The sequence below is a fragment of the Marmota monax genome, unplaced genomic scaffold, assembly GCF_021218885.2.
Source record: "Marmota monax isolate L192 unplaced genomic scaffold, Marmota_monax_Labrador192_F-V1.1 WCK01_AAM20220418_F8-fsc00026, whole genome shotgun sequence".
NCBI lineage: Eukaryota > Metazoa > Chordata > Mammalia > Rodentia > Sciuridae > Marmota > Marmota monax.
Genome location: NW_026693108.1, coordinates 10,209,501 through 10,231,225, shown reverse-complemented (window position 1 = coordinate 10,231,225; position 21,725 = coordinate 10,209,501). Strand labels below are relative to the sequence as shown.

Genomic DNA, 21,725 nt, shown 5'->3' with positions numbered 1-21,725 from the left:
TCTGGAAGATAAATAGAAAGCTCCCTCTCTGGCCCCTCTTCCTTCCATCCCCCAATAAAAAAGAATGGCAGGGCTTCTATCAGGATTCTGTGAGCAGCAAGGCCAGTCTACCCACAGGCAAGCATGGTGTAAGTTTTGAATTTAAACAAGGAGGTTTCTAATAAAAGCCCTTAGGGAAGGATTTGGCCAGCCAGGCCACTGGAATGATGAAACACATGTTCCAAAGTATTTGACAGAAACTTAGAAAAGCAGGCAAGCATCAAGTTAGGGGCAAAAATGAATTATAAAGAAAAGTAAATCTGGAATTATGCACAAAAATGTGAGTTTACTTAACATTCCTGAACTGTGCACTCAGAAGTGGTAGAGATGGTGAAGTTTATGTCATGTGGCTTTTTCCCAACAATCATAAAAAAGCTGAAATTATAACTCAGAAAAATCTTAATGTAAAGCCTCTGGCTTCCTGGTAACCAGTTACCACTTTCTTTGTATTCTCAAAAGCCTGAAGACTTTGAAAATGTATTTTTCCTTAGACCACAACTAGACTGGTATTAATTTCAGATTTTCTAACTAACAAAGACAGTTGTGACTTAACACTTGTGGTGTCAATGAGTTTGGTGACAAAATAAAATTTCTTCTTCAGAAAGCTCTCCCCAGTGGGGAATGACAGGAATGAGGTTGGGTCAAGTGGAAAGAAAATAACCCAGGGAGTTAAGACCTGTGTAACAGACATACACTGTCACTAATGAGTGGGATAACTTTGGGCTCAGTTTTTCCTTATTGGTAGAATCAGGACAAGGTTGACCTCAAAGATAACTCACTAATGTCAAAAGCAATGGTTTTGTGACATGCAGATCTTATGATGCCATATTTGTTCAACACCTCAGCTCAGGTCCTTTCAGCCCTTGTCTTCCAGAGGATTCCAGCACACTTCTAGAATGACTTGAAATTCTTACTGTCTTCTCAGAATTAAGCTTTTGGGGGAAAGACTGTGTATCTGCTTCCGGTAACCAAAACAGCAGCTTTTATGATACCAAGTATGTACTTAAGTACTTAAAAATGTAGATGAAGGTAATTGTGGCGAATGTCCATGAAAAATCAGTCAAATTCAGTGAATGTAAATGCATTAGTGGAAACAAACCCCAAGCTTAGGAAACAGCAGAGACCACTTTGGGATAAAGTCCAAGTCAACACTTCATTGAAAAACAGAACTTAGACATTGACAAGAAGAGATTGTGCTTATTTTAAGGACTAGAACGACGCTGTGTAAGAGGATGCATTTGTAAGTTGAGGTGAAAAAGTAAAACACAATCTTGTGTTTATGTATATTTAGCTATTTCTTGACCAAAGGACTGAAAATTGTGAAGCCATTTTGAGGAAATCTATTTGGAGGACCTGTTATTGTGGCATCCCCTGCCATCTGTGTGAACCATCAAGACCTATCCTTCAGCCTTGGTCTTGGGAGCTTGTCATTCTTGGATCACAAGAATCTCCCCCAAAGCAGGTAAGACCATTAGGCCTCAAATATAAACACATCCAACTCTATTGTAACACACCTGTTTGGGTGCAAGGACCTCTGCTATACGGGAAATAGAGGAGGGTGACTGGTTTGGGGCAGCATGGTTTAAGAGCTGCTGGTCGTTTGCCCAACAGCCTAGTCTGAGAACATCTGGCATTTTTGGTGTCCCTGAGTAGCCTCTATGAAACCTGTAGAGACCCCTTAGAGAGGGCCTGCTCCTCTCTGATTAAACAGGGAAGGCCCTCTGTAGAGACCACAGCCTCACCATGAGCCCCTTCCATCTCTTTCCACAACAGCATGGTAAAGTGTGCTAAGAAAGTCACCCTTTTCCTCTTTTGATTCAGTTCATTCCTTCTGCATCTACAGAATTCAGAAAATAGTATAAAAAGTGCTGGAGTTTCACGTACATGTGAATCACACAGTCTGTTCTCTGGAAGACTCATTCATTGAGGGTGTGGAGGGTCTGGTTTTTAGCTCTATCCTGCAATCAGAAAGCCTGAGCTTCAGCCGACTAAGGCCTCCTGAAATGAGTTATGGCAGACACATTCACTTTAACTTTCTTTCCTACCACTTTCTTCTGTGTTCAAACTACCATTTGCTAGAATGATTTCTGAATGGTTAATGGGGGATGCAGGAATAAAACGCCCACTAACTCTAGGTCTTTTCATGAGCATCCAGCTAAATCCTGCAACCAGTGACACTGGAACTCTCTTGGAGCCCAGCATCAGCTCCACCACTGCCTACTCAGTAGGAGGGTCTTGTCCTGAGCAGAGCTGCTTGTCCACCTTCTTGTCCCCTGGAGCTCCCAAGGCAACCTGGATTCTGAGCACAGTGAAGTCAGGCCCACCACACCCACCCCAGTCTCCATGTTGGAAATCAACTGGGCACTATAGGCTTCCTTCATGGCTGCCCCTGACTCTCTCTGATCACCTATCTGGCCCCCACCCAGTGTGCTGCCTCCACATGCATGCAAAATCAGAGGTAAACAGTCTCCGTCTACCTTCATCAGTCTCTTGTTGAGTACAGGTCAAATGCTCTGATACGGATTTTCCCACTGAGCGTGCTGGGGCTTTCAAAACAAGAAACTCCACAGATAAATGCTGGGGTTCTTTAGCAGAAAAGTAATTAGCAAACTGCTAACTAAACAATTGAGTGAAGGAAGTGGGGTGCATATGAAAGGAACTGCATTTGAAGGTCCTGAAGACTGTTTTCTTGGTACAATGGAGGGATAGTATTAAAACTAAAAAGGCACTATGCACTCTCTTTCTATTTATCTTTAATAATTTTCCCATAAAAGAACCAGTGATGATACAGGTGAGACCACTTTGTATAGAAATATAAATGCCTCTAAAAACATGTGGGAAAACCTACTTCCATATAGAGAAGACCAGTTCCCTGATGGATGAGGAGATTCCGCAGGTGGGGAGGTAAGTCTGGGCTTGGCTGGGAGCAGGAGCACAGTGTTGAGAAGGTGGCTTTGCAACCCTTTGGCCCCTTACAACACTGCACGGAAAAAGGCAGAATGACTGCCACATCAGCACGTTTCTGCCACAAGAAGCAGCCTCACACATAAGCCATTGTCACACTTTTTGGTCATGAAAAATATGTTGTTATTTTGGAAAATAGCAGAGTTGTTAGAAAGTTGTTGACTTCAATTGGACACAGTCGGATTTCCTAAGGGGTTACATATATTCTAATGTGCCAAGGCTCAGATGCATGCTAAAAGTTTGCTTTAGGATTTTTGGAAGTAAATATGATTTATTATATACAAGTATATATAGTAATCCAAATTATAAAGTTTGATACAAATGGGTTCTGATAGGTGACATAAGGGAGGGATGAATATTTCCCCTGCATGGAAGCACTAAAAAAATGATGTGTGATATCCCATGTTCCTGCAGCGCGCTGGTAACCATGCTTGTCTAATGCTTCCAGTATTTTGTCATCATCAGTCAAACCCCTTAATAGTCTGTGAGTTCTTGAGGGACCTGTCTATCACTCATCCTCGAACTCCTAGGAAATCCAGTTCCTGGCACTCCAGCTGCTGATGGGAAGACTGAAGAGGCAAAAAGGCTAAGGAAGGTGTTAAGGAGAGGAGAGGGCGGGAGGGGGCTCGGCAGGCCCCTGGAAACTTGCAGGTCCCATGGTTCAAAGCACACAGTAGGTTTGCAGTGTAGCTGCTGATGGAATGTTCTGCCTTTGGAAGCCTAATGGAGAAGAAGAGTTGAGAGACCAAAGGTTTAGAACCGCGCTTTCTGACCTGGCTTAGCTGTGGACCTTAGGCATGTATTGTGCATTCTCTAAGTCTCCTCTCTCGTGTGTAAAATGCCGAGAACCGTGATTCCTTTCTTACCAACTTCACAGGGAATTGGGAGAAGCAAGGTCATTGCGGATCACAATATTTTGGAAATGCTGGTGCTTCATCTAAATGTTCAGGTGCTGGGATTTCCTTCTCTGCTTGGCCCCACGTCGTGGTTGATGATGACACCTTTACAGAGCTTTGAGGACTGAGCAAGCAGGTTTGACAGAGGAGTGCTCCGGAAGGCCAGTCTTCCTGCTCTCTGATCCACAGTGATGGTTGCTGGAGCGGGTGCTGCAGCCACTTTCGGTAAACACACTGTTTTCTGAGATGAACAGCCCAATACTATCCTGGTAGGCAGGTTTCTGAGACTCCCTCTAGTGACCTCCACCTCTTGGTTTTCATGCTTTTGTGTAATTCCCTTCCCTTGCACAGGATTTAGTGACTTGCTTCTAAGAAACAGAGGGCAACCATGATGGGACAGGTTAGGGAACACTGGGATATCTGGGTCTCTGTCATTGACGCTCCCTTGTCCTTTATTTTTTTTAATGATACTAGGGGTTGAATCCAGGGGTACTTGACCACTGAGCCACATCTCCAGTCCTTTTTATTTTTTATTTGAGCCAGGGTCTCACTAAGTAGCTTAGGGCCTTGCTAAGTTGCTGAGGCTGGCTTTGAATTTGAGATCCTCCTGCCTCAGCCTCCTGAGCCCTGGGTTTACAGGCCTGTGCCACGGAACCCTGCTCTCTCATCTTCTTGCTTGCTCTAGGAAGCAAGCCACCACATTTTGAGGGGCTCCATGGAAAGAGCCACTTGTTAGAGGTCTCCAACTAAGAGCTTAGGAGGAACTTAGGCCTTAATCTAACAGCCCATGAAGAACTGAATCCAATGACTCAGGGATACAAAAATCAAGCAGCTTCATAGGAGATCCAAAGCTAGAGAAGCCGTACACGATACCCAGACTCCTGACCACAGTCTGAGATGGAAAAGGTGTTTGAATGGTGTTTAAATCACTTAAGTTTTTGAGTCATTTGTTATACGTTGATGGGTAAATGAAGCAATTATTATCATGGTCTCCAACCCATCAACTTCCTAATGCTCTTCAGAAAGAGAAAGACAAGCTCAGTGTGGCTTGTAAAGCCCTCTTTGTCACCCTCTAATCCCACTTCTAGTCTCTTCTTTTACAAGAAGGCCCCTCATCTTCTTCAGGCCATCCTCCGGGCCTTTCATTCTTCACATATACCATGCTCAAAAGAGCTTAAGGGAGCAGACGCTATCTTTAAAATTGCTCACTATTATTTCCCAGCTCTTGTACACAATAGGCGCTCAATAAATATCTGTTGAATGAATGAACCTTGAAATGCTATGAAGATCAAATATTTTAATTTCTTTCTTATCACTTTATGCTTAGGAAGTATGAAAATAATTGCAAAGAAAACAGCTTGTGTCTAGAGTACGCTGCTTAAAGGGGAAGTTGAATGATCTTAATTTTGTCTCTAGTTAGAATACTGTGCCACTCAAGATTAACAGGCTGTGTGCCTACAAGAGATCAGGGCCCAAGACAGAAAGGAAAAAAAGTCAGACATTGCTTCTTGCAACTAGAAAATGTGTAAATCTTCATCTGTGCTGTCTGTCAAAGCTGTTGGGAGAATGTGAGACCAACATGGAGCAGAGCCTCAAGCAGATGAATTCCTTCCAATTTTCTACATTGGAGATTCGATCCATCGCTGAGAATGTGGTCTCCATGTATCTCTTCTTACAGGAATCTGCTGGCAAGCTGAAATGGTGAGTGACTCAGGACTTGAGACTTTTCGTATTTTACCTAACAAATGAGATGCACACATCATTAGAACCACACAGTCATAGACTACCCAGAAGAAGCACTTGAATATTCACTTAAGTTATATTTTGCCACTTTAAACTTTCATTAGTATTTAGATGCCTTTTGGTCTCACAGAAGGATTAAAAAAAAGCACAGATCCAGGAAGAAAATAGTCATTTATTTTCTGCTCCAAGAAAAAGCAAAGCTAATGGTATTGCAAAGGCATGCTGTGGTCCTCTGGGGGCCATCTTGGTCTTCTCTGGGAAGGACACTGTAGTGTGAGCTCCAAGGCCGTCAATGTCTTCTCTCCATCTCTTCATAGTGGCAAGTGACAGAAGGCCAGTGTCTTAGAAACTCCATCTAGTGGCTTAAGAAAAAAGGGTCTACCTGCTTGGCCCCTGGAAGTGGAAGGCACATGGCTCGGAGTGTCTGGTGAAAAATAATGAAGTCTTTTGTCTTGTGTGCGTGAGGACATTCTCCACCCCACAGGCCTGTGTAATGTCTTTCTTCCTGCTCCCAGGAGGAGAATTACAGCCAGGCATTTTCCTTTTCCCAGTTGGGGTTAATGTTATGCCCCCTCTACCTTTGAAAGGAAAACAAGATGAGGACCCCTGATGATGATCCGAATGTGGGAATATTCTTCAGCAAACACACATTCCCAGTTGCAAAAATATTACCCCTGGTTTCTTGCCAAGCCTTTGAAAAAAACATATGAAAGATTGATTCTTTTTTTCCTCCTCCTCCTTCCATTGCCTTTGTGCTGTGGAATTTCAATTGCCCCTTCTATGACAGCCCTATATATATATATGTAATCTTTTATGGAGGCTGAGGAAAGAGAATCATGTCTTAAGAAATTGTTTCTATTTTCCTTGACATTTCTCCATCTAAAATATTTTTAAATTGGTCCGACGATGATGTTTATGAGAGATCTTTGGAGCTTTATTAGCCCTTAAACACCACTAGCTGTTCACAGAAGCAGTAGCAGGGGTCCTCCTTTCTTTCTTTGTCTTCGTGGCTTCTTTCTTAATGTTCCAGAGCAAGGGTGTGGGAAAACCCACACAGTCTGTAAACGAAAGAGAGAGGCCTGCAAGTCTCCAGTTAGTTTCACTATATAGAAAAGTTAGATTACGGGATGTCATCTGGTATTATTAGATGCAATTACCATCTAAGGGAATCACAAGGTAACTTTGCAGAGCGTTGCATTGGGAGGAGGAGTTGCTTAATTCTTGAGCTCCCACGAGGTAAAATACTTAGAAGTATTGTTGGATGTTGGTCAAGGTAATGTAATCACATCAGCAGACAACAGGAAAATAGCCCTTCCGTGCTCATTATGTAAACTAGGACTGTGTAACCATTGAGAGAATAGATTATGAGTATTTCCTGGCAATGGCTCTTACCTGACTCCGTTGTGATCATCCAAAGTAGAGACAAGGTGGGTGCTAATGGGTGAGCCCCAGGTAATGGCCTCTTGCTGAGATGAGGAAAAAGCTGTATCTTTATCAGAGTGAACACCCACTCCTTCCTGAGTCTGCCGGGTCCTGAGTGCATGCATGTGGCTCTTCAGTGGCACAGGCTGGTCGGTTCGTCCTAATCTTAAATTATTCATCAAAACATTTTTATCTACAGATATGCAAATACACAGGTGACCAGGACTGCACTGTACACTGGAAATAAACGTTGACTATTTTATTTTTTGCACATGCTATAAACAAAAAAGAAAATCAATCTGTGGGAAATCCTTGCCTTTGGTACATCTATTAAAATTCAGCAAATACAATGTCTGAAACCCTACACTGTTCACTGGGGGTCACATTCAGTAACTCAAGAACTGACTCAGAAATGTGTAATGGAAATGCGAAGATTGAATTTTTACTATAATAAAAGTGAACTTTTGCCAATGTTGCAGAAGCTACACTAACCAACATTTGGATGGATATGCATTGTATTTTTCAATGATGTAGCACTTCATAATCCAGTGATACAACAGTAAAAGCAAGAACCTTGTTAAACTATCTTCTCATCACCACAGCTCTGTCTCTCCAGGATGTCACAGAGTTGAACTATTCAGCGCGTGGCCTTTTCAGATGGACTTCTTTCATTAGTAGTAGGCATCTATGTTTCCACCATGTCTTTTCATGGCTTGATCAGTCCTTTCTTTTCAGTGGTGAATAACATTCCACTGCCTAGATACCATCTCACCACAACTGGTGTACTCATTCATATACTGAAGGACATCTCGGATGTTCCAGTTCTGGGAATTCATGAACGAAGTTGCTACAAACATTTGTGCACATCTCTGGAGACATTTCTACGTGTGTTTATCTATGTACATGTCTATGGGGACAGTTAAAAGATCAGTGTATGTCAGGAGGGAGAGATGAATAGGTGGGGGATGGAGGTCTTCAGGCAAGATAATACTACAGTGGTAGCTATATGCTATTTTGCATTTGTTCAAACCTATAGAAGGTACAACTCCATGAGGACTAGCTAATATAAATTATGGACTCTGATGTTCTTGGTGCATCAAAGCAGGTCCCTTGATTATAAAAAATGTACCACTTTGATAGGGACTGTTGATGGTAGGGAGAGTGTTTCTGTGTGGGGTGGGAGGTATATGGGAAATCGTTACATCGTCACTCAATTTTGCACTGAACCTAAAACTGCTCTAAAAAAATAATGTTTATCACAAATGTTTTTTTTCCTTGAATCTCTTTGCTAAAATTCATAGTAGGCCTCCTAATCCACAGGGCTATTATATTCACTTTTGGGTTTATTTAAAAATAATCTATAAATAAAATACTCTCTCAATAAAATATAAAATATTCTGATTACTGCAATTCAGATACTAGCTAAGGAAAATCTGGCAAATTTCATTTTTAAAATGTATAGTGATTTCAAATATATTTAAATAATATATATGAAGCCTTTGTGGTCAATAATAATAATTGTGTTCAAATGATAAATAAGAGAAAAACTAACCTCACATATTATATTAATTACCCTTAACAACAGCACTCAATTAAAGAGTAGTCCTTAGATCTACAAAAATTATCACAACAAGTGCATGCCAAGGGAAATTATGCTGTAAATGGAAATACCAGAATGCCAGTGTCACGGAGACTGGACACTCAGCAAGGTTATGAAGATACCCCTAGCTAATGAGGTTCTCATGGCTGGATGGAACTTTGGAAAGTAATGTACACGTTTAATTATTTTATTTTGACATTTCCCTATTCACTGAGCCTCGCAGGGATGATAATGCATTTTTGCTCCATTTCAGAGCTTTGAATTAGAGGAAGTCTCCGTGGAGGTAGTGGGGCATTGAAAACACACTGCTATTTATTTTTGATTTCTTCTGATACAGAGAAAAGGTCATTGCTGTGTGAAGGGAGCCTTCTTCAGTGGAGCTGAACGGCAGAGTCTAGCAACTTTGGATTTTATAATTGAGACAGTGGAACATCCTTCCTCTCACAGAGTTCAGCACAGATGTCTGTCTGGCCACTGGGTCACCTTCACCTAAGCCCTGCAGCATTCGCAAGATGTGCACAAATGGCTCACCATTTTCTCATCAAAGTGTTCTCAAGTAGAGGCAGAAATTCTATTTCCCGAAACACCATTTTTTTGAAAGTTATAACTGCAAGAACATGAATTAAAGATTATTATGCATAGGAATAGGTGACTCCATCAAAGAGTGACATACATTCTCAGACTCCAGGGCCTTTTCTCTCTGAGACTTTCCTTCGTGGATGGAATTTCCTGCTTGTGGTAATGTATATAGACATTTTTTGCTGAAATAATATGAATCCTATTTCAACTGGAAGATGGATATTGGCAGTGATTCCCCTAGGACGGAAACTCCTGGCAGCCCCACAGCTTAACCACTGGGAGAGAACCGAGGCCTCTACATCAATGGGACTTCACGTGGAGGAAGGCGACCTGTTACTGCTGGTGCTGTTCCACTGTCAGCTGCAAGCGCGTCCCCCAGATCCATTCGTCTGAACTACAGCTGCTGGTGCAGGCCTCTCCTCTAGACTGTGAGTCGTTCATTCCCCTGGTCAACCCATCACCTAAAAGTAACTGGATCATCAAGACTCCCGTCAAGGTGCTTCTCCCTGGGGCCCAGTAATGCTGGGCACTTCTGGAGGTTGTTTCTAAGCCTCAGTTGTACTTGTTTTTTAAAGGTAATGCACATACATAGTTAAAGACCAAAAGGCCCAAAAGGAAAAAAAAAAAGTGTTGGAGCAGGTACCTGCTGCCTGGTGTGTGTGCTGGACAGCCCCAGAGTCTGCCACCAGCTCTGCAGCTTACCAAGCCCTTACACATTCCCAGCCCCGAGCTAGAGGCATCCGGCTGTTGGAGCAGTGGTCTGCACTGCAGGAAGAGCTAAATCTCACCCCGCCCACTCAACAGGTTAGTCAGGTGGAACTTTCTGGAAAGTCTCCTCCACAAAGGCAGATGGGAAAACTGAGGGTGAGATCAGGGAGTTACTTGAGGTGACAGAGGAGCAAGAGAGACACTGCCCAGGGCTCTGGGTCAGGCCTGGAGGCACCCTGGTCTCCCACCTTCCATTGAGTGAACTGAGAGTTCACAGACAAAGTACCAGTCCACACAGGCAGGCTCTGCACACCTCGCCGCAGGGATCTACCTTGTTTTATTTTTCCCCAAATACTCGTTACTTTGTGGAAGTTATTTTAAAGACACTAACATCTCATACTGGCTTAAAGCTACTTTATCTGCACCCAAATCAGGACAAGTGCCCAGCTGTACCAGAGTGACTCAGGTCAAGTCCTTTCCCAGGTCTCCCTATACTTTTCTTACCTGTCGCTTGGTGAGAAACCTTCAGAGACACTAAAGACAATAATTCTATGAAGGAAAAAAAAGTCTAGGAAAGTTGAGGACAGGACACTAAAACATTAGACTCTGCCAGACTTCCTTTACGTGAACCAGGGCCGATTCATCCACCAAAAGACCAAACTACATCCTGTCTCTCAGCCCTTCCTTCCTCTAAGAGTGCAAATGGTCCCAGAAGAGGCCACTTCCAGGTTCCCCAAGGGCCCTGGCAAGGTTTAACGGGTGGAGGGAAAGGAGAGCCCAGGGGCCAAAGGAGACAGTGAAAGAAAGCACTTCTTACTTTCCCGCTGTGGCAGGTATCCGCATCAGGGCCCTGGGGCCATCACAGATGTTTTCTTTTCTTCTTTCAATTCCCCCCCCCCTTTTTTTTTAATTAGTTGTTGTTGTTCCTGGGAAAACAGCGTACAGCAATGCCCAGGGCCCCAATCTATTCATGACTTTGTAACTAAGGAATTACACCAGGAGGCAGGTACGATGCAGGTATCGTCATCATGATTACTAACATTACTACTAGGAGTAGAACTAGTGAAATGGTAAAAGATAGCTATTCCCCAAAAAGGTATCAGTTTACAGAGGCAGCAACGAGGAAACCATTTTTACAAATGAAACAGGAGGAAATTTTCTAAAGAATCAAATTTGTATTTTGAATAGATTCTAGTTTTTTTTTCCCCCCTCAAACTGTAGCCTTTTATGTCCAGTAATTCACAGGGCAAAGTAGCCAAGAGCGTAAGGAGTTCTTCTCATTTTGAAGTGTGTGGGATGTCCTAAAGTACTTTGTATCTGGGTATCCCTCAAATCATACAATTGTTGGGCAGGTTTGAGGGGGGGTCCATATTCCCTAGGGTGTTTTAAATGTTTTCTTCACATACACCATAATTTTATTCCCCCCCCCGCCAATTTCCTAAACTTCTGTACCTTTAAAAATGGACTATTAAGGGCTGGGATTGTGGCTCAGTGGTAGAGCGTTTGCCTCACATGTGTGAGGCAGTGGGTTCGATTCTCAGCACCACATATAAATAAATGAATAAAATAAAGGTCCATCGACAACTAAAAAATATTTTTAAAAGTTGCCTATTAAGTTTCTTTACAGAAGTAAAGAACGTAATTTCTGGCATTACGATGTATTGAATAGGATTTTTAAGCAAACATGGACCAGTTTCATCCTTACAATTCATTCAAATGTGTGACATTGGGCACCTATTGAGTCATTCTTCATTGTCAAACCAATCAACAGAACCTGTCGGAAAAAGTCTAACTTTTTTTTCAAAGCAAATGACATGTTAACCTGTTCCTTGTGACAACTCTGTGATCTCAAATGCCTGACTCTAAGGTAGGTGAAGTCTGGAAGGAAGCTTCCAATTAAAGGTCACCTGGAAAACAATAAGGCCACGCCTCCTGGAGACAGCCCCAAGAGGCCTGCCCCTTGTGTGGCCGTCCAGAGAACCTCAGTCCCTGTCCCATATCGAAGTTCCTGGAGGGGTGAGTTTCACCGTTCTCTTATAAACTGATGGAGGTAAAGAAAGAAAGGGGGTTGTTGTCAACTTTCTGTCCCTGTGACCAAAATTACCTGAACAACTTAGAGGGGGCAAGACTCATTTTGGCTCATGGTTTAGAGGTTTCAGTCCATGATCAGTTAGCTCCACTGCTTTGGGCCTCAGGTGAGGCCGACATGGTGAGGAAGGACATGGAAGAGGAAGCTGTCAGCTCATGGAGCTGGGAACTAAGATAGATGGATGGATGGATGGATAGATGATGGATAGACACATTGACAAAGAGGAAAAGGCCAGGGACAGGAGATAGTCCTTAGAGGCATGTCCCCAGCCACACCTCAGCTGCCTACAGTCAACACCTCCTCTCAGTAGCCCATTCAATTCATTGATTCATCACATGGGTTAATCCACTGGTGAGGTTGAAGACTGCCCAAATCCCCTCTCTGCTCACTGCTTCTCTGGCAAACAAGCCTTCAACAATCAAAGTTCTGGGGACATTCCAGACTCAAATCATGACAGGTGGAGAAGGAAAGCAGCAGACTGGTTATAAGGAAGTGTGCCCGGGGAAGTGAAGCCTGGGGACATGTTTCTCACAAGAACCTGTGTCTGCCTCTGCCTGGGAAAGCCGCGGGTACCCTAGGTACAGCTCCATCTCTGGATGGCAGTTGTTCTGGACCATTGGGGAAGGTCAGGTGGGTCCTCTGTCGGACTCAAAATATTGCAGTTCCTGGGGAGGGTTTCTTCCTACTGAGAGGACCAGCACATTTTTCTTTAGAACCCTATCATAAACTTGTCTGGTACAGGTGAGCTTGAGTAATGATTCTGGAGATTGAAGCAGTCAAGGCAGACCTCATGGCATGTCTCCATGGTGACAACAGGTGGGGTGACCAGCCAGACAGACTAACTCAGGTTGGGACCCAGACTGTATATTTCAATGAGACCTTTCACATTTATCTCTTCATATTTTGTGGTGAAGAGATAAACCCTAAGTATTTATTCTCATTTCGTAAAAGTTACTGCAACTCTGTGCATGAATGTTCACCAATGGAGAGGGAATTCATAGGACACAGTCTTCATTAGGTAGAATTTTTGTTTTTTTGCACACAAATTTCAGGTAACATTAAAATGCAAATATAGTTCTCATATATACTTAGCTTAATTTTCTCGTTACAGGCGTCTGAGTTACAGTAATAGACAGTCCAGGCAAATGCTTTCATGACCTTTCCTAGTAATGAACCTAGTATACGAGTCTAGCTTCTTCCACTCACCACTAGTTCCCAGAGACCGCCCTGGTATGATATGTCCGTTCACCTTGTCAGCCCTCCTACCTTCAACTCCAAATATCTGGTTGTGCCATTTACATGTGTCCACATAATATATGCAGCAATAAGTGATATTCCAAATGCATATGGATTTTATACTGATCATGTATAATACTCTTTATTATCACATAGCCTTATATGTTTAAATAAGTTTAATTTTCCTTATTGATACTTCACTTCAAGACAAGTTTTAGAAGTGGCATTAAAATGACATGTTTTCATAAGCATTCTAAGATGGGTATGCTTTCAACTCTTAATAGACTTTTAATAACTTGATTAATAGATTAAAAATCATAATTGCTTTAAAAGTCTGACTTGCTTACCATTTTTTTCCAGATCATGATTTTTCCTTTATGTATCACAAAAGAGGCTATAAGAATAATGGTTATTTAAATATTTTTATAAATGTTTTTATAATTTATGTTTAAATACATGAAAGAAAGAAATGGCCTAATTTGCTAATGAAATACTACTTTTTCAGGAAAGACATTAGTAATGTTGTTGACATTGTATATAAGTGTATACTTGCTCAAACCTACTATCTAACAGAAAGTATGTTTGTTGATCCACAGAAAATTGAAAATTGGTTCACTTAAAAAAACCTCTTTTTTCCTTAATTCTACGTATGTTTGAGCATATATCAACACTTATTGGTTTTACCTTAAGATTTTAGTGACTGCAGTCTCCTTTTCCAGAAGGTTCCTTGCTCTGATGCTGAAAACAGACTTGCGAAGCTGAAAATTATAAAATCATAATTTTAGTTTCGGAATGTAAAAGAATAACATGCTGAAAAATCATTAGAGAGATGACATTATCAAAACATTAAACATGTTTTTCACTAAAGCTTCATTACGTGATTATTCTACAATTTCATATTCTTTTCTATTTTCGTTTTCATTGGAGCAAAACTGCAAAGAATCTTGTGGGGCTGCATTACCACAGCTGTGGGATGATGCACAGGCTGTGTGTCACTGGTAATAACGCTGCCCTTTCTCTGAAGAAGTTCTTTGGTTTCCAAAGAACTTTATGTGAGACTAATGTTGGACTCCTCATTCATTATTACTTAGAAAAATGTTTTCCAATCCACAATCCCAGTGCTTAGCCTGGGATCCAATACTAATCTGAACATTAGTTTAGGAGTTGCTTTGTCTATTAGCACAGGAGCAAATGAGGGAGGCGTTCAAGGTTTCCCCCATGCTAATGCTGGTAAAACTATTCCAGAGAAGAAAGAGAACGAGAAGCACACCATCACGTCTTTGGGTAGATTCCCAAGAACAAATAACTTGAAAGTGTAACTCCAGCAGTCAGACTAGACAATGACCTGCTCGTTGTCATGGAGGGATAAGGTTTACTCAGCACTTTGCACCATATTGGTGACCAGTGGAGATAAAGGGTGGATGGGAGCCAGAGTTCTTGGACTTTAGAATTGAACAGCCCAGTAAGGCAGGACAGAGCAGGACACTTGATGTCATTAGGGAAAAGTACAATATGGTGGATGGCCAAGAACTGGACAATTAGTACAGTAGAAAAGATGAGAGGAGCTTTGCACTTTGGCTGGGGGACAACAAGTGTCTGATAGAGTTAGCAGTGACTTTACTGAAGAAGTGGGAACGGACCTTGAATAACTTCTACAGGCAAAGGTGGCAGTGGTTAAATTCATAGATGTATGTACCAGGCAAATTAATTTGGTGCAAATTCTCTATGTGAGTGTTATGGTAGGTGGGCTTTTAAGCAAAGTGAGTAGGGAAAACATTATAAGGCATACTATGTTTCCAGTAAATTTGAGGGAAAAGCAGAAAACAAGAAAACTCTGCATTCACCTAAAACAGACCACCTGGTTTCTTTACCACAAGCACCATTTAAGTTGAGACACAAAGCCACCAAGGCCTAATCCTAAAAATAGCCTATAAACAAATGCAATGACATCCAGCCAATACATCCATGTAGCCATGGCTGGGAAAGAGCCAGGATCACAAACTGGCCTTTTCAATCACAACTGAGAGCCTAAGTAATACCATAATTTACAATACAATTTTCATTGTTTCCTAGCAGATCTGTAATGAAGAGCAGGCTCATTGAACACATTGGTGATTTCTCCCTTACATGTCTAGGCAGCAAAAGTGTTTTGTTATTTATTTATTTTTTAATCATGAAAACTGAATTGGTTTCCTTATTCACTAGAACCCCTAGGAGAATAAAGTAATGTGCAGACAAGGAGACAAGAGTGGATGCCATTTATTTAGGAGTTATATTTGCACAGTAGCATGTAAAAGGCTATTCACAGTGATGTGTCATACATCTTGTCCCCTCTTCTCAAGAGGGGACTTTGGGCACTGATTTACTATCTCCCTGAGCTGGTTGGACATTTCCTAAGGATTACTGCTCACAGTGGCTTCCGGAGACCCAGGACAGCTATAAGGCCCCCTCCTGGTGGAGCCTCTGCTCTGGTGACACCTACAAACCCACACAATGAGGAGACAGGTCCCCTACTGAGGTCCTGTGACAGGCAGCCTTAGGAGAGGATTGCAGATCCCACCATTCTTCATTCGTCCTCAAGGTCAAGGACAGGCCTAGGTCTCTTCCTGCCTGAACCTACTGACCTAACTGCAGGTAGAGTAGCTGATGCTGAAACCATGCTCTTCACATGGGGAAGAGCCTTTGGGATAATATCTAGTACAGTGCTTCCTAAATGATTCCTGCACCACATAAAATTACTAAAAGGCCTCACATCCACTTTATCCTGAATTCGAGCTGATTAAAACAAAATACAGCACTAATGTGTACAAGGGAGTGCTTGAGAACTGCTTTTATAACTGATGGCAGAGGTAGTAGAAACAGAAAAGCTTCAGGTTCAACTTTGGAATGTACCTGAAGGAAGAAAGAAGAGATGTGTGTATTGTGCTTGATAGACATATATTTGATACACTAGATATGTATTTACATAGATAGCTGTCTTAACAGCCCTTTTTTTTTTTTGGTGAATGAGGCCTATAGTGATTATCTCATTATCCCTTCAGTTTTTCTTGGTGTTATGAAGTTTTGGGTGTATCTTTTAGCAAAGGACATTCTCAGATTCTGCTTGATACAAGGAACTCAGGGCTACACTGCTTTGCAGTGCCCTCTTCTGGCCCTAAGAGATACTGACAGCCATATGCAGATACATACTCATAGCATTAAACAGATTCATTTCACAAAGGAAAAAAGCAATTTTAGATCTGAAATTGTAAATTGCAGCTAAAAAGAGTCAGTAATTGCTCACTTTGCATCTAAATATATCAGAGATGTAGGAGTAAAAAGAATGGGATGGATGACACATACTGTTTTCATTGAGAATGACAAAAAATTAGTTTTAAAAGACCTTTTTAATATAGATTTTATTTTTATTTTATATATTAGTTTATATATTTTATATAGATTTTATGTTTTAGGTTTACAAACCTAAAACACTCAACTCGCCAAAAGAACAATTCCTTGACTGAATTAATGATCAAAACTAATAAATTAAATTTAAGTTCAAATAATTCACAGATGATGTTTTTAAAGTCTGAATTTTAATTATAAACATGTTCTCAGAACTATGCACTTTAACCCAGAACTCAAGATCCAGGAAGTTCAACTCCATGTGCAGAGAGTTATTTGTGACTGATTAATCCTGACTCGAAGGACTCACTGATGGTTGGCCCTGGTGATCTTTAAATAATGACTGTTAAATCAAAGAACCTGGGACATTTCATCTGTAGCTTCTAGAACCTGAATTTTCCCCAGTGCATAATCTAATATAGCTGAATGCACTCCTGTCCTCTGCATTTTCCACAAAATGCCATTGGGTCCAGAGGTTGGCAGGGCCTTAGGCGGAGTCTGTCTTCTCACCAGGAGGCACCTGTTGGCTGGGCGTCTCTCTTCCTGACATTAATAGAACCAGCGGACACTGCCTGGTTCCATCAATTCCTTCAGTCTGCAAAGCCGTCGTTTCATTTTCATTTATTAGTTGGATGTTTTCTTTTAGTGATGTACTTTCTTTCCTGTAGAATTTGGCTACCAAATGGTACATTTCCAGTGGGAAAGGCAAGATAAATGCTTGACTCTTGACCTTCACGTTAGTTTTAATGTATTTAATTGGTTGTCTGCTTAAGTTAGGTAATTACTGTTTTTAGAATACTATGAACTCCAAGTTTAAACTCATGTGACCGACTTCAGTCCATTGCGATTGCTGTTCTTATCATAGGTCCAATCATCTCAAGTGCTCACTGGAAGCCTTTTCAAGTGGGCCCAGGGCTTCTTTCGACATGACCCTAGTAGTTGTTGGTGAAGTTTCCCTGATGTCAGGTGTGGCAAGATGCCCCAAGGTCACATGCATGCTTTCTATTCCAAATCAATGATTTTCTCCAAGAAGTCCTGGTGTATTTATTGGAAAATGGTTTTGCAAAAGCATCATCTAGACCCAACAGGGCTCATTTCTACTTATTTGGTCCCCATTTCCAGGACTTTGTCCAAACAGATTCTGATAGTTTCAGTTTAAATTTAAGACATGGGGACCTTCCCTAGGCTTTCCTACATGACATCTATGCCACTTTCTCTTCCCATCACCACTCTTGATTATCAAGGACACAAGGGATGATAGAATTAGATTATTTCTTAATAATTTACAATTTTTATTTCACATTTCACAGGCAATAGTCTGGGAACAATGACACCTGACACAATCAAGATGACGAGTGACCGCTGGCTGAAGTGTTTGTGTACCTTCTTCCCATTCTCCTCATCGGTACCTCTGTGCTATTCCACATGGAGACAGCGAGCAGCTGACAGACGTACTTTCAGCTCAGTGCTCCTGTGGTCTCAGCTCTTACATAAGACACCGCCCACCCCCCTCATGTCATCATCTGAGTCACTTCTGGAGTTCTCTGGGCTGTCTGACGCATGTGTCCTAGCGCCTCCCAGGAGGGGCTCAAGGGAACAGCCTTCCTTCCATACCACATCGTTTCCATAGTGACATCGTGATCACAGCTCAGTCCTTTGAAATTGGAAACTCAGTTTCCCTGGATGTAAAAAGCCTAGCTCATGTACGGCTCCCCTGGGAATCCTGTGTAGATTACTTTAGTTTGTTCTGATATAAAGCATTGCTATTGGGAAGTCTGATGTTAATCCAGTGATCTCTCCTTGTTGTTTGGGGCCAGATATCAAAATAATTTTTTAAAATGTGAAGTCTTGGAGGTCATCTGGGGCATGTCTTGCCCTTGGGGTTCTCAGGCTCCTGGGGAGCACCTTTGACACGGAGGTTCAGGTCTGTTTTATTTCACGTTTGCTACCTGTTCTGCTCTCGTGCTGTGGTGTCCCTTAGAGCCTCCTGGATAGAAATGGTGGCCCCATATGACTTTCTTTGTTTTGTCATTTTCTTGCAAACTATTTTCACCTGTTTCTTCATTTCTGTTTAACTTTTTACAGAAATTTCTTCTTTCTATTTCTCTAAGGGCATCATCTGCGGTACCCAGTCCTTTTATATTTCTCCGTTATTTTTATTTATCATTTCTTCCTACATTCAGCACTTCATTTTCTGAGTTTTTCCAAACCTTCTCCAGGTTGTCTTTTCAACCTTATGCAGTTCTTAATGTCTTTTAACTCATTTTGGAACAGAATGCTACAGGTTGAGCTATTTATGAGCACATCTTTATGGTGTGCTTGGTGGTTTTTTTTTCTTATAATAACTTTTATAGGGAACTTGACTTTGATATTTTTCTTGCTCATTTCTGTGCACAGTCAGGTTTCCCACACAGTTCTGTATTTCTCCTCCAACCCAGGGCTTCCTCTGCTGTTGGTTTAGCACAGTGTTCCAAGTCCAGTATGGCAGCTTTTTTTCTAGGAAGTCCTGACTCTATTCCCCAATCCCTCCACCTGCCCGCCCTCCATTTTATCAGGACCTACTATTTTCCTCACCACTCTGGCCCTGACCTGTTCTATTCTGATTTCACTCCTGGATGTTGTTCTCCCCAGTACACTAAGAAGCTGTGCTGTTTTTCATAAGCACTGGATGCTCTGTATCTAACCTGGGTTTCCTCCCAGGGGACCCCAATGCCATGCAGATCATTGGCTAGTGGTCTGTTGGCATCTGTTTTTTATATGGGGTCGGTGGATGACCTAGTTCTGTAGCAATTGCTATCAATGGATTTAGGTTTTGTCACCTAGGAGTTGTGTCTGTTCATGTGGAGATTCAAGGAGATTCAAAACCTGAGCTAACCCTCTGTCATTCCAGAAGATACTCTGCTTTCTTCATCTTGAATTTCGATGTAGTTTATCACTTTTATTTTTATTTTCAAAGGAAATTCCAGTTTGTTGATATTGTTTATTTCTTCTTTCCTTCTCATTTGATTAATACCTACTTTTTATTATTTATTCCCTTCTGCCATCTTAGTGTTTTTTTTTTTTTTGGTGATATTTTGATCAATTATTGAGTTGAATGCCTTTATTCCCTTACTAGATGTGCATTCAAATCTATAATATTCTCTCTACAAATACCATTAGCTACTTCCCATAAGTTGGATATACATTATGTTCATTACTTTCCAATTGTAGATATTTTTCTTCTTTCATTGCTTTTTCTTCTCCATGGATTATTTGAAAGAATTTTTCAACTTCCAAATGTGTGGGTGTTTTGGGGGGTTGTTATTTTCTTGTCACTGGGTTTCTAATTTCATCACATTTTGGTCAAATGATGTCTGCTCTAAGATCTTGATTTGGTGTATGTCTAGGATTCCTTCCCACTACAGTAAATAGTTAAGTTGTATAGACTATCTGTTTTTGTTTTATTTTATTGGTACATTGATTGAACTCAGGGGCACTCGACCACTGAGCTACATCCCCAGCCCTATTTTGTATTTTATTTAGAGACAGGGTCTCACTGAGTCGCTTAGCACCTCACTGTTGCTGAGGCTGGCTTTGAACTCGAAATCCTACTGCCTCAGCCTCCCAAGCCGCTGGGATTACAGGTGTGCACCATTGTGCCTGGCTAGATTATCTGCTCTTGAATTAGAACACTATTCTCCAGTGATACAACAAATAACTAGACAACCATTACATATGTATTTCAAAAGCCTCTTCATTATTATTTTTATTGGTTCCTTTATCTGTGCTGAGATGTTAATCTACATAATTTAACTTAATCTTCAACATAATCTATATAGGTAAGAATTTTTATCTCTTTTCTACAAATAAAAATCTGACAATCATAAACATTGGTGTCTCAGGTCCTGTGTGATAAAATTGCAGCATTATTAGTATGATCCTGCATGGTACAACTTCAGAGTACAAAGCTTTGCACTGCATCATGACGTCTGTGTAAAATGTCACTAGGCTTCATAGCATTAAAACGTTTCTCTAAACTATGCTATAACAAAATATTGCCTGCTCAACTTGAAATATTTGGTCTACGCATATTAAAAACTTTTTACTTATCCCAAATCCTAATTCAAAATCTAAATTAACCAATGTTTGCTTTTGTTCTACAGATAAATAATTGATTATCAGAATAATAACCCTGAGGCACCAAAAGAGGTCTATAAATGTTTTAGCCCATTAAGGACAGCATGGTTATATCATAGTAGTTATATTTTCCATTACTGATTCCTTAAAATCAGTGATCCAGCACAACTTTTAATCAATCACAATATTAATTCAAGTACTTCAGCCACCTGGAAGTAGCCATGACCTTCCAGGGAATGTTGGATTGCTCTGGGATCCTGCAAGGCTTAGACCTAGAGAACTATGACTTCTCCCCAGCTACCATCTGCAGGACGAAGCCATGAGGTTTACCTGGGAGAGAACAACACAAGCACTAAGTGTCTTGATTTTAAGTGTTAATAATATATTTCTGTTTCTAACAGGGAAAAAGTTTGAGTGACTCTATTTTTCTTTTCTCTCTTTGGAAATATTAACAGATTCATAATAAATGGTAACAGGGTTATAAGAAAATATGCCCATGAAGCACAGAACCATGGTCCAATGAATAGGGGCTGCTGACGGCCACTTCTGCTGGGAAGGTGTAGCGTGACTATTCTAACAAGCTGCTCTATTGAGTAAGTCTCCCACAGGAAACACAGTAATTGGAAAGAGGCAATTACTTAAAATTACATAGGCTGAAGGTGGCCCTGCATTTCACTCTACTTGAATTTTTTCATGCACCTATGCACTGAAAATTAATATCAAAGTGCATATGACAGACCATGTATATAGCAAGACGTTTCTATAAAACAAACTTTTTATGGAAGTGACATTATGCTTTGAAAGAAAGAATTTTAAAAGGTGATTAATGTAGGTGGCACCGTGATTAAAACAGTCCTATTACAATGTATATAAAGGTGAATTCCATTGTAATGTCATGTTAGGAAGCTTTGAAATGTGTCTAAGATGTGAATTTTGCGAAAAGGCACTT

The 21,725-nt window shown here is 41.1% G+C and overlaps 1 protein-coding gene across 6 annotated transcripts in view; it reads right to left on the bottom strand.

Moving 5' to 3' along the window:
* Positions 1-21,725, bottom strand: part of Nalcn (sodium leak channel, non-selective) — a 301,994-nt gene that overhangs the window by 48,329 nt on the left and 231,940 nt on the right. For all 6 annotated transcript variants that reach the window (XM_058582741.1, XM_046454990.2, XM_058582742.1 and 3 more), the window contains one exon: positions 13,961-14,034. In XM_058582741.1, coding sequence (XP_058438724.1) covers positions 13,961-14,034 — 74 coding nt within the window. The remainder of the gene's footprint in view (positions 1-13,960; positions 14,035-21,725) is intronic.